This window comes from Ranitomeya imitator, chromosome 7 (genome assembly GCF_032444005.1).
Source record: "Ranitomeya imitator isolate aRanImi1 chromosome 7, aRanImi1.pri, whole genome shotgun sequence".
Lineage (NCBI taxonomy): Eukaryota > Metazoa > Chordata > Amphibia > Anura > Dendrobatidae > Ranitomeya > Ranitomeya imitator.
Genome location: NC_091288.1, coordinates 204,328,834 through 204,349,425, shown reverse-complemented (window position 1 = coordinate 204,349,425; position 20,592 = coordinate 204,328,834). Strand labels below are relative to the sequence as shown.

The 20,592-nt window shown below is 48.2% G+C and overlaps 1 protein-coding gene across 1 annotated transcript in view; it reads right to left on the bottom strand.

The window, feature by feature from the left end:
* Nucleotides 1-20,592, bottom strand: part of LOC138645307 (dynein axonemal assembly factor 8-like) — a 53,502-nt gene extending 32,910 nt beyond the window's left edge. The window contains exons 1-8 of the mRNA XM_069734503.1: nt 20,495-20,592; nt 20,182-20,326; nt 14,684-14,999; nt 14,548-14,609; nt 14,215-14,369; nt 11,983-12,118; nt 11,121-11,243; nt 10,576-10,767 (exon numbers count right to left, since the gene is read on the bottom strand). Coding sequence (XP_069590604.1) covers nt 10,576-10,767; nt 11,121-11,243; nt 11,983-12,118; nt 14,215-14,369; nt 14,548-14,609; nt 14,684-14,999; nt 20,182-20,326; nt 20,495-20,557 — 1,192 coding nt within the window. The 5' untranslated portion in view covers nt 20,558-20,592. The remainder of the gene's footprint in view (nt 1-10,575; nt 10,768-11,120; nt 11,244-11,982; nt 12,119-14,214; nt 14,370-14,547; nt 14,610-14,683; nt 15,000-20,181; nt 20,327-20,494) is intronic.

Below are 20,592 nucleotides of genomic sequence, written 5' to 3'. Positions count from 1 at the left end.
TTACTGCAGGCTGTAAAGTGAGATGCTTTCTTTTGAGCATGTGCAAATAGAAATTTTACGTAAACTTCATGGATAGATATTAGAAAACTTGCATTTGTGGCCTAAAGCAAAACCCTCTAAAATCCTGAGAGTGTGGCGGGAAAAAGGGAATGATGTCAGGAACCAGAAGAGCGGCAGCGGGGCATCGGTGTATGCGGGCACTCCCGCAGCTGCTGCCCGGCACCATGATGTCAGCAGCGTCTGCACTCCGTCTGCAGAAATCTCCCAGCACAAAAGCGGAGCTCTGTTTCTATGTGATCCCTTGTCCCGGGGGGCTGACTCCATATTATCGCATTGTTGAGTCATCCCTGCTGGGACACGGAGGAGCCCACTTTTGTTTGGAAGCAGCGAAGTGGTGAGTGCTCCCGGGGATGGTCTGGAAAGATCTACAGAGAATGGCACCACGGCAAAGAAAAGCAGGATAAGTGCAGCACGGACTGTGCAGAGACCCACGGTCACCATGCTGCTGTGACATCACAAGTGGGTATCACTCAGACGTGCTGCTGTGACATCACAAGTGGGTATCACTCAGACATGCAGCTGTGACATCACAAGTGGGTATCACTCAGACGTGCTGCTGTGACATCACAAGTGGGTATCACTCAGACGTGCTGCTGTGACATCACAAGTGGGTATCACTCAGACGTGCTGCTGTGACATCACAAGTGGGTATCACTCAGACGTGCTGCTGTGACATCACAAGTGGGTATCACTCAGACGTGCTGCTGTGACATCACAAGTGGGTATCACTCAGACGTGCTGCTGTGACATCACAAGTGGGCATCACTCAGACATGCTGCTGTGACATCACAAGTGGGTATCACTCAGACGTGCTGCTGTGACATCACAAGTGGGTATCACTCAGACATGCAGCTGTGACATCACAAGTGGGTATCACTCAGACGTGCTGCTGTGACATCACAAGTGGGTATCACTCAGACGTGCTGCTGTGACATCACAAGTGGGTATCACTCAGACGTGCTGCTGTGACATCACAAGTGGGTATCACTCAGACATGCAGCTGTGACATCACAAGTGGGTATCACTCAGACGTGCTGCTGTGACATCACAAGCGGGTATCACTCAGACGTGCGGCTGTGACATCACAAGCGGGTATCACTCAGACATGCTGCTGTGACATCACAAGTGGGTATCACTCAGACGAGCTGCTGTGACATCACAAGTGGGTATCACTCACACATACTGCTGTGACATCACAAGTGGGTATCACTCAGACATACTGCTGTGACATCACAAGTGGGTATCACTCAGACGTACTGCTGTGACATCACAAGTGGGTATCACTCAGACACACTGCTGTGACATCACAAGTGGGTATCACTCAGACATACTGCTGTGACATCACAAGTGGGTATCACTCAGACATACTGCTGTGACATCACAAGTGGGTATCACTCAGACGTGCGGCTGTGACATCACAAGTGGGTATCACTCAGACATACTGCTGTGACATCACAAGTGGGTATCACTCAGACGTGCGGCTGTGACATCACAAGTGGGTATCACTCAGACATGCGGCTGTGACATCACAAGTGGGTATCACTCAGACATGCGGCTGTGACATCACAAGTGGGTATCACTCAGACGAGCTGCTGTGACATCACAAGTGGGTATCACTCAGACATACTGCTGTGACATCACAAGTGGGTATCATTCAGACATGCGGCTGTGACATCACAAGTGGGTATCACTCAGACATACTGCTGTGACATCACAAGTGGGTATCACTCAGAGGTGCTGCTGTAACATCACAAGTGGGTATCACTCAGACATGCTGCTGTGACATCACAAGTGGGTATCACTCAGACATGCTGCTGTGACATCACAAGTGGGTATCACTCAGACATGCTGCTGTGACATCACAAGTGGGTATCACTCAGACATACTGCTGTGACATCACAAGTGGGTATCACTCAGACATGCAGCTGTGACATCACAAGTGGGTATCACTCAGACATGCGGCTGTGACATCACAAGTGGGTATCACTCAGACATGCTGCTGTGACATCACAAGTGGGTATCACTCAGACGAGCTGCTGTGACATCACAAGTGGGTATCACTGAGACATGCGGCTGTGACATCACAAGTGGGTATCACTCACACATACTGCTGTGACATCACAAGTGGGTATCACTCAGACGTGCTGCTGTGACATCACAAGTGGGTATCACTCAGACGTACTGCTGTGACATCACAAGTGGGTATCACTCAGACACACTGCTGTGACATCACAAGTGGGTATCACTCAGACATACTGCTGTGACATCACAAGTGGGTATCACTCAGACGAGCTGCTGTGACATCACAAGTGGGTATCACTGAGACATGCGGCTGTGACATCACAAGTGGGTATCACTCAGACGTGCTGCTGTGACATCACAAGTGGGTATCACTCAGACGTGCGGCTGTGACATCACAAGTGGGTATCACTCAGACATGCGGCTGTGACATCACAAGTGGGTATCACTCAGACATGCGGCTGTGACATCACAAGTGGGTATCACTCAGACGAGCTGCTGTGACATCACAAGTGGGTATCACTCAGACGTGCTGCAGTGACATCACAAGTGGGTATCACTCAGACGTGCTGCTGTGACATCACAAGTGGGTATCACTCAGACATGCTGCTGTGACATCACAAGTGGGTATCACTCAGACGTGCTGCTGTGACATCACAAGTGGGTATCACTCAGACATACTGCTGTGACATCACAAGTGGGTATCACTCAGACGTGCGGCTGTGACATCACAAGTGGGTATCACTCAGACATACTGCTGTGACATCACAAGTGGGTATCACTCAGACGTACTGCTGTGACATCACAAGTGGGTATCACTCAGACGTGCTGCTGTGACATCACAAGTGGGTATCACTCAGACATGCTGCTGTGACATCACAAGTGGGTATCACTCAGCCATGCGGCTGTGACATCACAAGTGGGTATCACTCAGACATACTGCTGTGACATCACAAGTGGGTATCACTCAGACATACTGCTGTGACATCACAAGTGGGTATCACTCAGACATGCGGCTGTGACATCACAAGTGGGTATCACTCAGACATGCGGCTGTGACATCACAAGTGGGTATCACTCAGACATACTGCTGTGACATCACAAGTGGGTATCACTCAGACGTGCTGCTGTGACATCACAAGTGGGTATCACTCAGACGTACTGATGTGACATCACAAGTGGGTATCACTCAGAGGTACTGCTGTGACATCACAAGTGGGTATCACTCAGACATACTGCTGTGACATCACAAGTGGGTATCACTCAGACATACTGCTGTGACATCACAAGTGGGTATCACTCAGACGTGCGGCTGTGACATCACAAATGGGTATCACTCAGACATACTGCTGTGACATCACAAGTGGGTATCACTCAGACGTGCGGCTGTGACATCACAAGTGGGTATCACTCAGACATGCGGCTGTGACATCACAAGTGGGTATCACTCAGACATGCGGCTGTGACATCACAAGTGGGTATCACTCAGACATACTGCTGTGACATCACAAGTGGGTATCACTGAGACATGCGGCTGTGACATCACAAGTGGGTATCACTCACACATACTGCTGTGACATCACAAGTGGGTATCACTCAGACATACTGCTGTGACATCACAAGTGGGTATCACTCAGACGTGCTGCTGTGACATCACAAGTGGGTATCACTCAGACGTACTGCTGTGACATCACAAGTGGGTATCACTCAGACATACTGCTGTGACATCACAAGTGGGTATCACTCAGACACACTGCTGTGACATCACAAGTGGGTATCACTCAGACGTGCGGCTGTGACATCACAAGTGGGTATCACTCAGACATACTGCTGTGACATCACAAGTGGGTATCACTCAGACATACTGCTGTGACATCACAGGTGGGTATCACTCAGACGTGCTGCTGTGACATCACAAGTGGGTATCACTCAGATATACAGCTGTGACATCACAAGTGGGTATCACTCAGACGTGCTGCTGTGACATCACAAGTGGGTATCACTCAGACGTGCTGCTGTGACATCACAAGTGGGTATCACTCAGACATACTGCTGTGACATCACAAGTGGGTATCACTCAGACATACAGCTGTGACATCACAGGTGGGTATCACTCAGACGTGCTGCTGTGACATCACAAGTGGGTATCACTCAGACATGCTGCTGTGACATCACAAGTGGGTATCACTCAGACATACAGCTGTGACATCACAAGTGGGTATCACTCAGACGTGCGGCTGTGACATCACAAGTGGGTATCACTCAGACATGCGGCTGTGACATCACAAGTGGGTATCACTCAGACATACAGCTGTGACATCACAGGTGGGTATCACTCAGACGTGCTGCTGTGACATCACAAGTGGGTATCACTCAGACGTGCTGCTGTGACATCACAAGTGGGTATCACTCAGACATGCTGCTGTGACATCACAAGTGGGTATCACTCAGACATACTGCTGTGACATCACAAGTGGGTATCACTCAGACATACTGCTGTGACATCACAAGTGGGTATCACTCAGACGTGCTGCTGTGACATCACAGGTGGGTATCACTCAGACGTGCTGCTGTGACATCACAAGTGGGTATCACTCAGACATACTGCTGTGACATCACAAGTGGGTATCACTCAGACGTGCTGCTGTGACATCACAAGTGGGTATCACTCAGACATGCGGCTGTGACATCACAAGTGGGTATCACTCAGACGTACTGCTGTGACATCACAAGTGGGTATCACTCAGACATACTGCTGTGACATCACAAGTGGGTATCATTCAGACATGCGGCTGTGACATCACAAGTGGGTATCACTCAGACATACTGCTGTGACATCACAAGTGGGTATCACTCAGAGGTGCTGCTGTGACATCACAAGTGGGTATCACTCAGACATGCTGCTGTGACATCACAAGTGGGTATCACTCAGACATACTGCTGTGACATCACAAGTGGGTATCACTCAGACTTGCTGCTGTGACATCACAAGTGGGTATCACTCAGACGTGCTGCTGTGACATCACAAGTGGGTATCACTCAGACATACTGCTGTGACATCACAGGTGGGTATCACTCAGACGTGCTGCTGTGACATCACAAGTGGGTATCACTCAGACATACTGCTGTGACATCACAGGTGGGTATCACTCAGACGTACTGTTGTGACATCACAAGTGGGTATCACTCAGACATGCGGCTGTGACATCACAAGTGGGTATCACTCAGACATGCGGCTGTGACATCACAAGTGGGTATCACTCAGACGTGCTGCTGTGACATCACAAGTGGGTATCACTCAGACGTACTGCTGTGACATCACAAGTGGGTATCACTCAGACGTGCTGCTGTGACATCACAAGTGGGTATCACTCAGAGGTGCTGCTGTGACATCACAAGTGGGTATCACTCAGACATGCGGCTGTGACATCACAAGTGGGTATCACTCAGACATACAGCTGTGACATCACAAGTGGGTATCACTCAGACGTACTGCTGTGACATCACAAGTGGGTATCACTCAGACGTACTGCTGTGACATCACAAGTGGGTATCACTCAGACGTACTGCTGTGACATCACAAGTGGGTATCACTCAGAGGTGCTGCTGTGACATCACAAGTGGGTATCACTCAGACGTGCTGCTGTGACATCACAAGTGGGTATCACTCAGAGGTGCTGCTGTGACATCACAAGTGGGTATCACTCAGACATGCGGCTGTGACATCACAAGTGGGTATCACTCAGACATACAGCTGTGACATCACAAGTGGGTATCACTCAGACGTGCTGCTGTGACATCACAAGTGGGTATCACTCAGACATACTGCTGTGACATCACAAGTGGGTATCACTCAGACGTGCTGCTGTGACATCACAAGTGGGTATCACTCAGACGTGCTGCTGTGACATCACAAGTGGGTATCACTCAGACATACTGCTGTGACATCACAAGTGGGTATCACTCAGACATACTGCTGTGACATCACAAGTGGGTGAATGTTAGGTAAGTTACTGTATGTTTATCTCATGCTCTCGGCCGCTGCGAGTTTAGGCCATATTGCGACCACACGACAGCGTGACTCGGCTGCTTCTCGGGGCTTTACCCTAAGATTTATCAGAGCTCAGTGTGAATTACTTTTATTGTGTATTGCGATAACTAAGGCAAGGTTAGATAATACAGCAGGACAGCTGGGAGATACATCTGACGTGTTCAGCTCTGCTACATCTGACGTGTTCAGCTCTGCTACATCTGACGTGTTCAGCTCTGCTACATCTGACGTGTTCAGCTCTGCTACATCTGACGTGTTCAGCTCTGCTACATCTGACACGTTCAGCTCTGCTACATCTGACACGTTCAGCTCTGCTACATCTGACACGTTCAGCTCTGCTACATCTGACACGTTCAGCTCTGCTACATCTGACACGTTCAGCTCTGCTACATCTGACACGTTCAGCTCTGCTACATCTGACACGTTCAGCTCTGCTACATCTGACACGTTCAGCTCCGCTACATCTGACACGTTCAGCTCCGCTACATCTGACACGTTCAGCTCTGCTACATCTGACACGTTCACATCTGACACGTTCAGCTCTGCTACATCTGACACGTTCAGCTCTGCTACATCTGACACGTTCAGCTCTGCTACATCTGACACGTTCAGCTCTGCTACATCTGACACGTTCAGCTCTGCTACATCTGACACGTTCAGCTCTGCTACATCTGACACGTTCAGCTCTGCTACATCTGACACGTTCAGCTCTGCTACATCTGACACGTTCAGCTCTGCTACATCTGACACGTTCAGCTCTGCTACATCTGACACGTTCAGCACTGCTACATCTGACACGTTCAGCTCTGCTACATCTGACGTGTTCAGCTCTGCTACATCTGACGTGTTCAGCTCTGCTACATCTGACGTGTTCAGCTCTGCTACATCTGACGTGTTCAGCTCTGCTACATCTGACGTGTTCAGCTCTGCTACATCTGACGTGTTCAGCTCTGCTACATCTGACGTGTTCAGCTCTGCTACATCTGACATACATTATCATAGTCCTAATTATTAGTGGCTCACAAGTCACTCCAGCAGGTATATACAACCATAATCCTCTGAGGGGTACACCAGGCAGAGGATAAGAAGTGAGATGAACAATAGATAAAGTTAAAATAACTGTTTATTAATACATAGTTAAAAGGCAATGGAGGGGGGGAGGGGGGAATGGACCAAAAAATAACATAATAAAGACACAAAAATGGGACCTCCAAGTGGTAAAGGGAGAGAGAAGCCAGCAAAGATGGATATATTTATAAAGTAGTATATGTGCCGCATGAACAGATTCCCCCTCCAACACAAAATATAGGTGGTCTATAGAGCAAAAGTGTGGCTACCAGAGTCTGGCTTAATAGACCGCACACATAAGACAGGCATACATTGCCACCTAGGAATATTGTCACAATTATAACACATATGATAAAAAGGCCAGAGATAATGTAATTGTAAGGGATATCTCAAGATACAGAAACCAAAGGGCTTAAATAATAAACAGCTACTCCTAAGGCTGATGAGGAAATCCCTATTTGGTAACTGAATCAATGGCTGAAAAAATGGCGTTTGTAAGGTGGATGTTTTTTTACCTGTGCAATATCGTGGAGGAGATGAAGGCAAGTGCCAGGGGGGTCAGGCAGGCATACAGAGGCGTGTGGCTGCGCTCTCCCGACGCCCGACGAGCGCCATTTCGCAAGGATGCTTCTTCCGGGGGCGGGTCTGCTACATCTGACACGTTCAGCTCTGTTACATCTGACACGTTCAGCCCTGCTACATCTGACACGTTCAGCCCTGCTACATCTGACACGTTCAGCCCTGCTACATCTGACACGTTCAGCTCTGCTACAGCTTACATGTTCAGCTCTGCTACATCTGACACGTTCAGCTCTGCTACATCTGACACGTTCAGCACTGCTACATCTGACATGTTCAGCTCTGCTACATCTGACACGTTCAGCTCTGCTACATCTGACACATTCAGCTCTGTTACATCTGACATGTTCAGCCCTGCTACATCTGACATGTTCAGCTCTGCTACATCTGACACATTCAGCGCTACAGCTTACATGTTCAGCTCTGCTACATCTGACACGTTCAGCACTGCTACATCTGACACGTTCAGCTCTGCTACATCTGACACGTTCAGCTCTGCTACATCTGACATGTTCAGCTCTGCTACATCTGACACGTTCAGCTCTGCTACATCTGACACGTTCAGCTCTGTTACATCTGACACGTTCAGCTCTGCTACATCTGACACGTTCAGCACTGCTACATCTGACACGTTCAGCACTGCTACAGCTGACATGTTTAGCTCTGCTACATCTGACGTGTTTAGCTCTGCTACATCTGACGTGTTTAGCTCTGCTACATCTGACACGTTCAGCTCTGCTACATCTGACACGTTCAGCACTGCTACATCTGACACGTTCAGCACTGCTACAGCTGACATGTTTAGCTCTGCTACATCTGACGTGTTTAGCTCTGCTACATCTGACGTGTTTAGCTCTGCTACATCTGACACGTTCAGCTCTGCTACATCTGACACGTTCAGCTCTGCTACATCTGACGTGTTCAGCTCTGCTACATCTGACGTGTTCAGCTCTGCTACATCTGACGTGTTCAGCTCTGCTACATCTGACGTGTTTAGCTCTGCTACATCTGACACGTTCAGCTCTGCTACATACTTATGCTCTTTTCATGGAATTTACTCAGTAGATGACGCACTGGAACTGTATCCAATATATTAGGATCCTGGCTCCCCGTAGACGCACGGTGTCCGCAGGGTCAGTGAATGTGCTGCAGACACCGGACCGTCGCTCTGCAGATTACATTAATACTGGAGAGCGGCGGAGATGATAAATGACTTGTCGCCGTCTGGCAAGGACATCTGTGATGGGAAGAACATTTTTTTTGGCTGTTTGGAAGCGATGGCCGAGGTTAGAACTGTATTTATGACGACTGGGCAGGATCTGATAGCGCCGGGGGACGGGCTCATCTACACATTGTGTATTCAGATTTTAATTTTCATCCGTTTTCCGGAAGATTCATTGCTCTTAGGCTGGAGGTACAGCACGTAATGCGGCATTACTTGCATTGCAAACCACAAGTTTCTGCGATCGATCGTAACGTGAAAGTTGCAGAAAGTCGGGCAGATGTGATCCACATTCACTATACCATGGGTGCCATGGCCTTGTGGGATAGAGTGGGGGGAAGGGGGTACTTACTTCTCTGACTGCCTGAAGATCTAGCATGAGATGGGATATCTGCTATTCGCTTCTAAAAATTGTTATGACTTAAAGAGAACCAGTCAGCACGTTTCTACATATGGGAATTGTGACGCGGCTGTATAGGGACTTGTCCCACGATAAAAACGATACCTTTTTTGTAAAAATCCGACGTGCCAGTCATGAGAAATCTAGTGTAGAAGCCATATGCAAATTCAACAGGAAGTGCACTGGAGGCGTGTCATCACTGCTTCCTGACACGCCCCCAGTGCTCTTTCTGTCTGATTTGCATATGGCTTCTACACTTGATTTCTCAAGACTAGCACATCGGATTTTTACAAAAAAGGTATCGTTTTTATCGTGGGACAAGTCCCTATACATCCGTACCTGTACGGTCATATATCATACCATGATTCACAGCCAGTCATAAAAGTCCTGTCGGTAGCCATGTTTAAAGGGTTTTCCCGTAATGATAGGATGCATCACCACCTTCTAAATCGGTGGAGATCTGACTCCTGGACCCCCACTGATTTTGAAAAGGAGGGGGATGCAATGCTGGTGTGATGCTGTCGCCCCTTCATCTTGCACGGTGACAACCTGGCCGCCCGCTGCGCAGGGAATTAACCTGCAGCCCCATTCAAGTGAATGAGGCCGGCTGCAATTTCTGGCAAATCAAGTGATAAAAAAAAGCTGCTGTGCAGTGAATTGTACACAGTACTAAATCGGTGCTGTAGTCCTTTCATTCTCAGTGTCGGTAGGGGGGTCCTGGAGATCGGACGCCCACCGATCATATAGTGATGGCATATCCTTGCAATATGTACCATATCCCTTTAAGCTATGGCAAAGAATACAATAATTATTCTTATTTGATATACAATTATCTGCCTTCCTGCCACTTGGAGGACTCAATGTGATTCACTCCCTGGTGGATTTACGGAATTTGCCATCAGCAGATACAGAAGAGAATAAACCTATTTATTACAATGTCTCTGCTGCCACCTAGTGGCGTGATTGTGAATAGCACACAACATGATAAGACGATGACATGATCACCCCTCAGACTATTGATTATTCTATGGATAAGGAAACCTACAAGATGGCAGAAAGAGATGTAATACCATTGTACCCTGTAAGGACTAGGAGGACAACACAAGCAAGAAATCTGTGTGGATACGTATGGATGTACGGTATGTCCCATGAGCTGCGGTAGATACTTATTCTTACCTGGCGCTGACTCTTGCATTTTAGGCTTTGGTCTAAGGATCTGACGGAGGACGCGCCCGGCTTTCTGCAGGGCCTGCCTGCCGCTAATAGTCAGGACCACCACTTGTTCCACTTCGGGGTCAAAACTACAAGGTCGCCGGGACTGCATGTGCCATACGGTGCTGGAGTCTGGTACAGTGTGCAAGGTGCCGCCTGCCGAAAATCACAAAACAAACGGAGGTGTACACACATGCAGGTTGTGCCTATGGTGAGAATGATGAAAGCAGCGGGAGCAGAGTGTGCTGACCTTGAGGAAGGCAGTGACCGGCCCATTCATATGTAACCAGAAATGGGTCCCACCTGCGCTACAAGGATCACTTTCCCCGGATTTATATTTGCCCTTCCTTTGGTGGAGTTTCCTGCACCCGCAGAGATGATCAGATGTCTCCTTTCCTTATGTAGATTCACAGGTGCAAAGAAAGAAGGAATCTGCAGCTGCATCTCCCCCCTCTCCCTCCCCATCTCTCCACACTGTGGCCGTCCACGGTGTCCTGACCACGTCTTACCCAGGCTTTGTAGCAGACTGTCAGTAAAAGGCAGCGCATGGAAGCACAAGGTGGGATCCACCAGAAGTTCACTCGTCCGGATGACACCCAGAAGACCCTGCTCAGCCAGATTGTTCATTAGTCCTGGGAGACAAAGGGGGCGTTATGTGATCAATCAACGTCTGCCATAGGCCGCTTTCTTATAGAAATACCTCGAAAAGCAGCCAAAGCCAAACCTATCCTTCTGTGTATACAGCTCCCATGTAGAATTATGTATCTCCATGGTAACAGACTACAAACAATCCCCGTAGTCGCACTCCCTTTGGTCAATTCTTTAAAGAGTTATCCAAAAAATAACATTTATCCCATTTCCAAGATCCTATCCCAATATGTAGTAGGTGTAATAATAATAATATTAGCAAATACCTCCAATTAGAAATGTGATATAGTTCTTCTGGTTCGCTATGTCGCTTCCCTCATGTGCAGGGCGCTGCAGTAGCTTAGGTATCCATGGTTATAACCACTAACAACTAACTGTCACTATAGGAGTGGTTGTAGTCATGGATACCTAAGCTACTGCAATGCCTGCACATGGGGTAAGAGACAAAGCTAATCAAAAAAACTAGACTGCATTTGTAATTGGAGGTATTTGCTAATATGAGTATTATTACATCTACTACATATTGGGATAGGGTCGTGGAGATGGGAATACAGCTTTACTCCATATATGACTGCAAGGCCTGCGGTCACTTTTGCAAAAATAGCTGCTGCAAACAGGTCGCCATTCACACTGGATTAATGTCGGCCAAACCTGACGATCTCGGTGTGACCGGGGGAAAGAAGGATGGGGCATATTGGATTAGCCCACCTATAGGGACGTCACCTTGGAGCAGAGCGGCGGTGTGATGAGCGGCGTTCTCCTTCCTCAGGAGCAGCAGTAAGCAGTGGAGATGCGGAGCCGGAGCGCTCGGCTTCACCTCTGGGGCGGACGATGGTTTATTGGGGCAGAAGAAACCCACCTGCAATAAAGAGATGACAAGTATAGGGAAGCTGTGATAAGCGCTGCCATGTGCGACCGCCGGGGCCTGCACCGATCCGCAGAACAGGGCCGCTTTATCTCCTACACGCAGCGGTGCACATATGCCACCAGTACCCGTTCATGCTCTATGGTGCTGCCCAGCACGGAGCTTGGCCCCATAGAGAATGAATGGAGATATGATCCATTTTTTTGGAACGGGAAGAAAGGGCCCTGCTGGGGATAAAGGTTCCCCTTACAGTCAATTGTACGGGTCAATAAGTTATCACCTATCCTGTGGACTATCCCTTCAAAAGGGACATGCTTGTCTCCACTGGACAATCCCTTTAAGGGTGGTTATGTGCGTTGTATACATAGTAGAGACCAGGGGTGAGGACTTTCAGGCAAGGAGGCCATCAAAATGCCCCATGGAAGATAAGCAGCGGTTGGTGTCTGTCACTAGCTTATTACCTCCTATCGAACACAGGCACCCTCAGCCCAGTCGATCGTGCATGTATATATGGGGTCATCAGGGACCACTGTCGGCTAAATGAGCGTCCAGACCAAGGGGACGCTACACATTTTTAGTGACTCTATAGCGACAGGGTCTGTTCCGCAGGATTGGCGCATAGCAAATGTGGTGCCAATATTCAAAAAGGGCTCTAAAAGTGAACCTGGAAATTATTGGCCAGTAAGTCTAACCTCTATTGTTGGTAAAATATTTGAAGGGTTTCTGAGGGATGTTATTCTGGATTATCTCAATGAGAATAACTGTTTAACTCCATATCAGCATGGGTTTATGAGAAATCGCTCCTGTCAAACCAATCTAATCAGTTTTTATGAAGAGGTAAGCTATAGGCTGGACCACGGTGAGTCATTGGACGTGGTATATCTCGATTTTTCCAAAGCGTTTGATACCGTGCCGCACAAGAGGTTGGTACACAAAATGAGAATGCTTGGTCTGGGGGAAAATGTGTGTAAATGGGTTAGTAACTGGCTTAGTGATAGAAAGCAGAGGGTGGTTATAAATGGTATAGTCTCTAACTGGGTCGCTGTGACCAGTGGGGTACCGCAGGGGTCAGTATTGGGACCTGTTCTCTTCAACATATTCATTAATGATCTGGTAGAAGGTTTACACAGTAAAATATCGATATTTGCAGATGATACAAAACTATGTAAAGCAGTTAATACAAGAGAAGATAGTATTCTGCTACAGATGGATCTGGATAAGTTGGAAACTTGGGCTGAAAGGTGGCAGATGAGGTTTAACAATGATAAATGTAAGGTTATACACATGGGAAGAGGGAATCAATATCACCATTACACACTGAACGGGAAACCACTGGGTAAATCTGACAGGGAGAAGGACTTGGGGATCCTAGTTAATGATAAACTTACCTGGAGCAGCCAGTGCCAGGCAGCAGCTGCCAAGGCAAACAGGATCATGGGGTGCATTAAAAGAGGTCTGGATACACATGATGAGAGCATTATACTGCCTCTGTACAAATCCCTAGTTAGACCGCACATGGAGTACTGTGTCCAGTTTTGGGCACCGGTGCTCAGGAAGGATATAATGGAACTAGAGAGAGTACAAAGGAGGGCAACAAAATTAATAAAGGGGATAGGAGAACTACAATACCCAGATAGATTAGCGAAATTAGGATTATTTAGTCTAGAAAAAAGACGACTGAGGGGCGATCTAATAACCATGTATAAGTATATAAGGGGACAATACAAATATCTCGCTGAGGATCTGTTTATACCAAGGAAGGTGACGGGCACAAGGGGGCATTCTTTGCGTCTGGAGGAGAGAAGGTTTTTCCACCAACACAGAAGAGGATTCTTTACTGTTAGGGCAGTGAGAATCTGGAATTGCTTGCCTGAGGAGGTGGTGATGGCGAACTCAGTCGAGGGGTTCAAGAGAGGCCTGGATGTCTTCCTGGAGCAGAACAATATTGTATCATACAATTATTAGGTTCTGTAGAAGGACGTAGATCTGGGGATTTATTATGATGGAATATAGGCTGAACTGGATGGACAAATGTCTTTTTTCGGCCTTACTAACTATGTTACTATGTTACTATGTATGTTACATCCTACCTGGGCAGCAGACATGTTCAGCATGGCTCCTCGTTTAGCAGCGAGACGAAGGCGTCGGATACCATGAACGGCAAATCCTCGCTGGTGGCAGGTGTCAATCAAATCCCCATAGGCGGACGGAGGCACCGCAGGAGAGACCACCAGAAAAACATCACCTGTAGGGGCCAACATGACAGTCTCAGGTTATACCCGCGCTTTATCACTCCCATTCCAGTGGTTACAAAACTACAACTCCCATCATACACAGTCAGACGCAGACAAAGGCTCCAGAGACCCCCGCTATAAGAATGGGCATCATAGTAGTACATCCATACCGGGCACTGTCTGACTTACCCCTCGTAGTCGCTGTCAGCAGAGCAGGAGGGCGGCATTGCATTTCGGTCGGGCTCCGAGAGCTAAAAAAATAAAAATAAAAATAAAATAATAATAATAATAAAGAACATAATAAGATAAAACGAAGCCTCACTACCTGGGCGGGACGCTCCTTCCTGACCAGTACGAAGGTCTAGTATTGAGGACACCATTACCGGGTATTCTGCCCCCGAACCAAAGGCAGAGGTCTCGCATCACATTGCCGGACGTGCGGGAATAATGCAGGAGGGGAGATTCCTTTGTGAGACCGTAGAGAGCGCTCAGTGAGTCCGGGTCTGTCTGACGGGCGAGCTGCGGGTCACAGGGGCCTGATAGGTCGTCCCAAATCTTCAATGCATGGAAGCCACGAAGTGCCAGGACCAGGACTGGGCGGATCTCGCCATCTCGTCTGGCGTAGGAAAAAGGAACGACGTCTGGAAAGAAAAGGGCGAACGTCCATTCAATTGTCGTGAGATATATTATATATATATATATATATATATATATATATATATATATATATATATATATATATATATATATATATATATATATATATATATATATATATATATACAGTGGGGCAAAAAAGTATTTAGTCAGTCAGCAATAGTGCAAGTTCCACCACTTAAAAAGATGAGAGGCGTCTGTAATTTACATCATAGGTAGACCTCAACTATGGGAGACAAACTGAGAAAAAAAAATCCAGAAAATCACATTGTCTGTTTTTTTATCATTTTATTTGCATATTATGGTGGAAAATAAGTATTTGGTCAGAAACAAACAATCAAGATTTCTGGCTCTCACAGACCTGTAACTTCTTCTTTAAGAGTCTCCTCTTTCCTCCACTCATTACCTGTAGTAATGGCACCTGTTTAAACTTGTTATCAGTATAAAAAGACACCTGTGCACACCCTCAAACAGTCTGACTCCAAACTCCACTATGGTGAAGACCAAAGAGCTGTCAAACTACACCAGAAACAAAATTGTAGCCCTGCACCAGGCTGGGAAGACTGAATCTGCAATAGCCAACCAGCTTGGAGTGAAGAAATCAACAGTGGGAGCAATAATTAGAAAATGGAAGACATACAAGACCACTGATAATCTCCCTCGATCTGGGGCTCCACGCAAAATCCCACCCCGTGGGGTCAGAATGATCACAAGAACGGTGAGCAAAAATCCCAGAACCACGCGGGGGGACCTAGTGAATGAACTGCAGAGAGCTGGGACCAATGTAACAAGGCCTACCATAAGTAACACACTACGCCACCATGGACTCAGATCCTGCAGTGCCAGACGTGTCCCACTGCTTAAGCCAGTACATGTCCGGGCCCGTCTGAAGTTTGCTAGAGAGCATTTGGATGATCCAGAGGAGTTTTGGGAGAATGTCCTATGGTCTGATGAAACCAAACTGGAACTGTTTGGTAGAAACACAACTTGTCGTGTTTGGAGGAAAAAGAATACTGAGTTGCATCCATCAAACACCATACCTACTGTAAAGCATGGTGGTGGAAACATCATGCTTTGGGGCTGTTTCTCTGCAAAGGGGCCAGGACGACTGATCCGGGTACATGAAAGAATGAATGGGGCCATGTATCGTGAGATTTTGAGTGCAAACCTCCTTCCATCAGCAAGGGCATTGAAGATGAAATGTGGCTGGGTCTTTCAACATGACAATGATCCAAAGCACACCGCCAGGGCAACGAAGGAGTGGCTTCGTAAGAAGCATTTCAAGGTCCTGGAGTGGCCTAGCCAGTCTCCAGATCTCAACCCTATAGAAAACCTTTGGAGGGAGTTGAAAGTCCGTGTTGCCAAGCGAAAAGCCAAAAACATCACTGCTCTAGAGGAGATCTGCATGGAGGAATGGGCCAACATACCCACAACAGTGTGTGTCAACCTTGTGAAGACTTACAGAAAACGTTTGACCTCTGTCATTGCCAACAAAGGATATATTACAAAGTATTGAGATGAAATTTTGTTTCTGACCAAATACTTATTTTCCACCATAATATGCAAATAAAATGTTAAAAAAACAGACAATGTGATTCTCTGGATTTTTTTTTCTCAGTTTGTCTCCCATAGTTGAGGTCTACCTATGATGTAAATTACAGACGCCTCTCGTCTTTTTAAGTGGTGGAACTTGCACTATTGCTGACTGACTAAATACTTTTTTGCCCCACTGTATATATATATATATATATATATATATATAGAGATATATATATATAGAGATATATATATATATATATATATATATATATATATATATATATATATATATATATATATATATATACACACATATACACAGACTGTATATACTGACTGAGCGGCCATCGCCACTGACAGCCGCAATGAATGACAAGATAATCTGGTGACAACGGCGCCGATCAGGGGGAGAGATTATCACCTATCACCAAGTGACTGGTCAGGTCTCCGTGATGTGCTGGAAGGTGGAAAAACAGAAAAGTGTAAAGGTACCTTCACACTCAGCGACGCTGCAGCGATACCGACAACGATGTCGATCGCTGCAGCGTCGCTGTTTGGTCGCTGGAGAGCTGTCACATCCCTTAAGGATGTGAGTGACTGAGACCAGGGCCAAATTGTGATGGGTAAGCGTCTGAGCTACCTTCAAAATGGCAGATCTCGTGGGGTGTATACAGCGGGTCCTGGAGGGTGTCCCCAGTATACAGCAGGTCCTGGAGGGTGTCCCCAGTATATGGTGGGTCTTGTAGGGTGTCCCCAGTATAGGACAGGTCTTGTGGAGGTTCCCAGTATATGACAGGTCTTGTAGGATGTCCCCAGTATACAGCGGGTCCTGGAGGGTGTTCCCGGTATACGGCAGGTGTTCCCGGTATACGGCAGGTCTTGTGGGGTGTTCCCGGTATACGGCAGGTCTTGTGGGGTGTTCCCGGTATACGGCAGGTCTTGTGGGGTGTTCCCGGTATACGGCAGGTCTTGTGGGGTGTTCCCGGTATACGGCAGGTCTTGTGGGGTGTTCCCGGTATACGGCGGGTCTTGTGGGGTGTTCCCGGTATACGGCGGGTCTTGTGGGGTGTTCCCGGTATACGGCAGGTCTTGTGGGGTGTTCCCGGTATACGGCAGGTCTTGTGGGGTGTTCCCGGTATACGGCAGGTCCTGTGGGGTGTTCCCGGTATACGGCAGGTCTTGTGGGGTCTTCCCGGTATACGGTGGATCTTGTGGGGTGTCCCCAGTATATGGTGGGTCTTGTAGGGTGTCCCCAGTATAGGACAGGTCTTGTGGGGGTTCCCAGTATACAGCGGGTCCTGGAGGGTGTTCCCGGTATACGGCAGGTCTTGTGGGGTCTTCCCGGTATACGGTGGGTCTTGTGGGGTGTTCCCGGTATACGGCAGGTCTTGTGGGATGTTCCCGGTATTCGGCAGGTCTTGTGGGGTGTTCCCGGTATACAGCAGGTCTTGTGGGGTGTTCCCGGTATACGGCAGGTCCTGTGGGGTGTTTCCGGTATACGGAAGGTCTTGTGGGGTCTTCCCGGTATACGGAGGGTCTTGTGGGGTGTTCCCGGTATACGGCAGGTCTTGTGGGGTGTTCCTGGCATACGGCAGGTCCTGTGGGTGTTCCCGGTATACGGCTGGTCCTGGAGGGTATTCTCGGTATATGGCAAGTCTTAGTACCTACTAAAAGTGGTCCAAAGGAGGATGACCAGTAAAACTGACCACAATATCATGATCACCGAAAGCTCATTGATCTTTGCAGTGAGGGTTAAGGTACTGTCACACTAGACGATATCGCTAGCGATCCGTGACGTTGCAGCGTCCTCGCTAGCGATATCGTCCAGTGTGACAGGCAGCAGCGATCAGGCCCCTGCTGTGCTGTCGTTGGTCGCTGCAGAAAGTCCAGAACTTTGTTTCGTCGCTGGCTCTCCCGCTGACATCGCTGAATCGGCGTGTGTGACGCCGATTCAGCGATGTCTTCGCTGGTAACCAGGGTAAACATCGGGTTACTAAGCGCAGGGCCGCGCTTAGTAACCCGATGTTTACCCTGGTTACAAGCGTAAAACTAAAAAAAACAACCACTACATACTTACCTACCGCTGTCTGTCCCCGGCGCTGTGCTTCTCTGCTCTGGCTGTGAGCGCCGGGCAGCCGGAAAGCAGAGCGGTGACGTCACCGCTCTGCTTTCCAGCCGCTGTGCTTACACAGGGCAGAGAAGCCCAGCGCCGGGGACAGACAGCGGTAGGTAAGTATGTAGTGGTTGTTTTTTTTTACTTTAACGATGGTAACCAGGGTAAACATCGGGTTACTAAGCGCGGCCCTGCGCTTAGTAACCCGATGTTTACCCTGGTTACCGGCATCGTTGGTCGCTGGAGAGCGGTCTGTGTGACAGCTCTCCAGCGACCAAACAGCGACGCTGCAGCGATCCGGATCGTTGTCGGTATCGCTGCAGCGTCGCTATGTGTGACGGTACCTTTAGTCTGTCTGGTCTAAATACACAGGAGATCTTCACATGCAGAAACTGATAACACTGTTACTGCGGGATGTTATAGAGAGGTGCAGAGCATCGCAGCTTGCTGTAAATGGAGCCTTAAATGCGCCCATGATGACCCCTGTCCACCAACTACACTGGGCACACGAGCATCAGACCTGGACCAGCAGTAATGATAGAAGGCGCTGGGTCTGATGAATCCCTATTTCCATCATATGGACCGTTGATGCGTGTGCGTCACTAAGGCCTCTTTCACACTTCAGTTGTTTGGCGTCAGTCACTACCGACATAGTGACGGATTGACGGATCCGTCACAATTTTTGAGAAAACGGTTCTAACGGATCCGTTTTTTTGACGGATCCGTTACTTGGGGGTTGTCTGGGAAAAGTATCTACTTTTTGGAGCATGCGCAATTGAAAAAACGGATTGGGGTGACGGATCCGTCGAAAAAACGGTTGCGGCGGATCCGTCGCCCATAGGCGGCCATTCTATGGAATGGCGGACGCGACGGATCCGTCGCGATCCGCCATTTCGGCATTGACAAAAAACGTTTCAATGTCCGTCTATTTTCAGAAAACGTCCGTCAAATTTCGACGGATCCGTCGCAAGGCGGATGGAACGGACGACCATCCGTCACAATCCGTCGCTAATGCAAGTCTATGGGAAAATAACGGATCCGTCAAAAAAAATTGACAGATCCATTATTTGAGGAAAATGGCGGTTTTAGACTGACGCCAAACAACTGAAGTGTGAAAGAGGTCTTACCTGTAAAGAGATGGGACCAGGATGCACTATGGGAAGAAGACAAGATGGCGGAGGCCGAGTGATGGGCAATGTCCTGCTGGGACCCTTGTGTCCTGCCATCATGTGACACCCGCCTAACATTGTATAGACCAAGCACCCCGTCATGGCAGTGGGGTTCCCTAACAGCAGTGCCCCTCACAGTAGGATAATGGACTTCTTTCCAAATTCTCCAGATCGGAATCTGACTGATCCGGAAACACAAGTCTGATCCATTGAGGCGTCAGCGAGCCACGCTCGGGACCACGGGATCCAGTGATCCGGCCACGAAGGGTCAGAGCTGGAGCACAAGACCCCCACAATATTAGGAGGGTCTATGTATGACAGGTATATATATAGACTCATACTTACATATTTTGGGACACAGAGCAGAGCATTGTGGGTACAGCAGTCTTATTCCACATACGTCCAGCCCTGCGGTGAGGATGAGGTGTAAAGCATGGTGGAAAGCCAGAGAATCTTGCAGGAGGGTGTCATACATTTTGACTGTAACCACCTAACGAAAGAGGAGAGACCCAAGTGAGTCCAGGAAGACTCAATGCGACAATCGGCTGAGTGACAACCAGTAATAGGAGCCAGGAAAAGGCGAGTTGTCAGCGACTTCTCCGAGGTCCAGAACAGCAGGTCTGGGATTTACATAAGTGCTTGGAAGACAAATTCCCACCTCCATTTCACCATCCTCGAAGAAATCCGGGGCCAGAGGACTCAGCTTCTCCTCAGTGTCCATCGTCTGCCAGAAGAATCCGCAGGGGGAACAGAAAA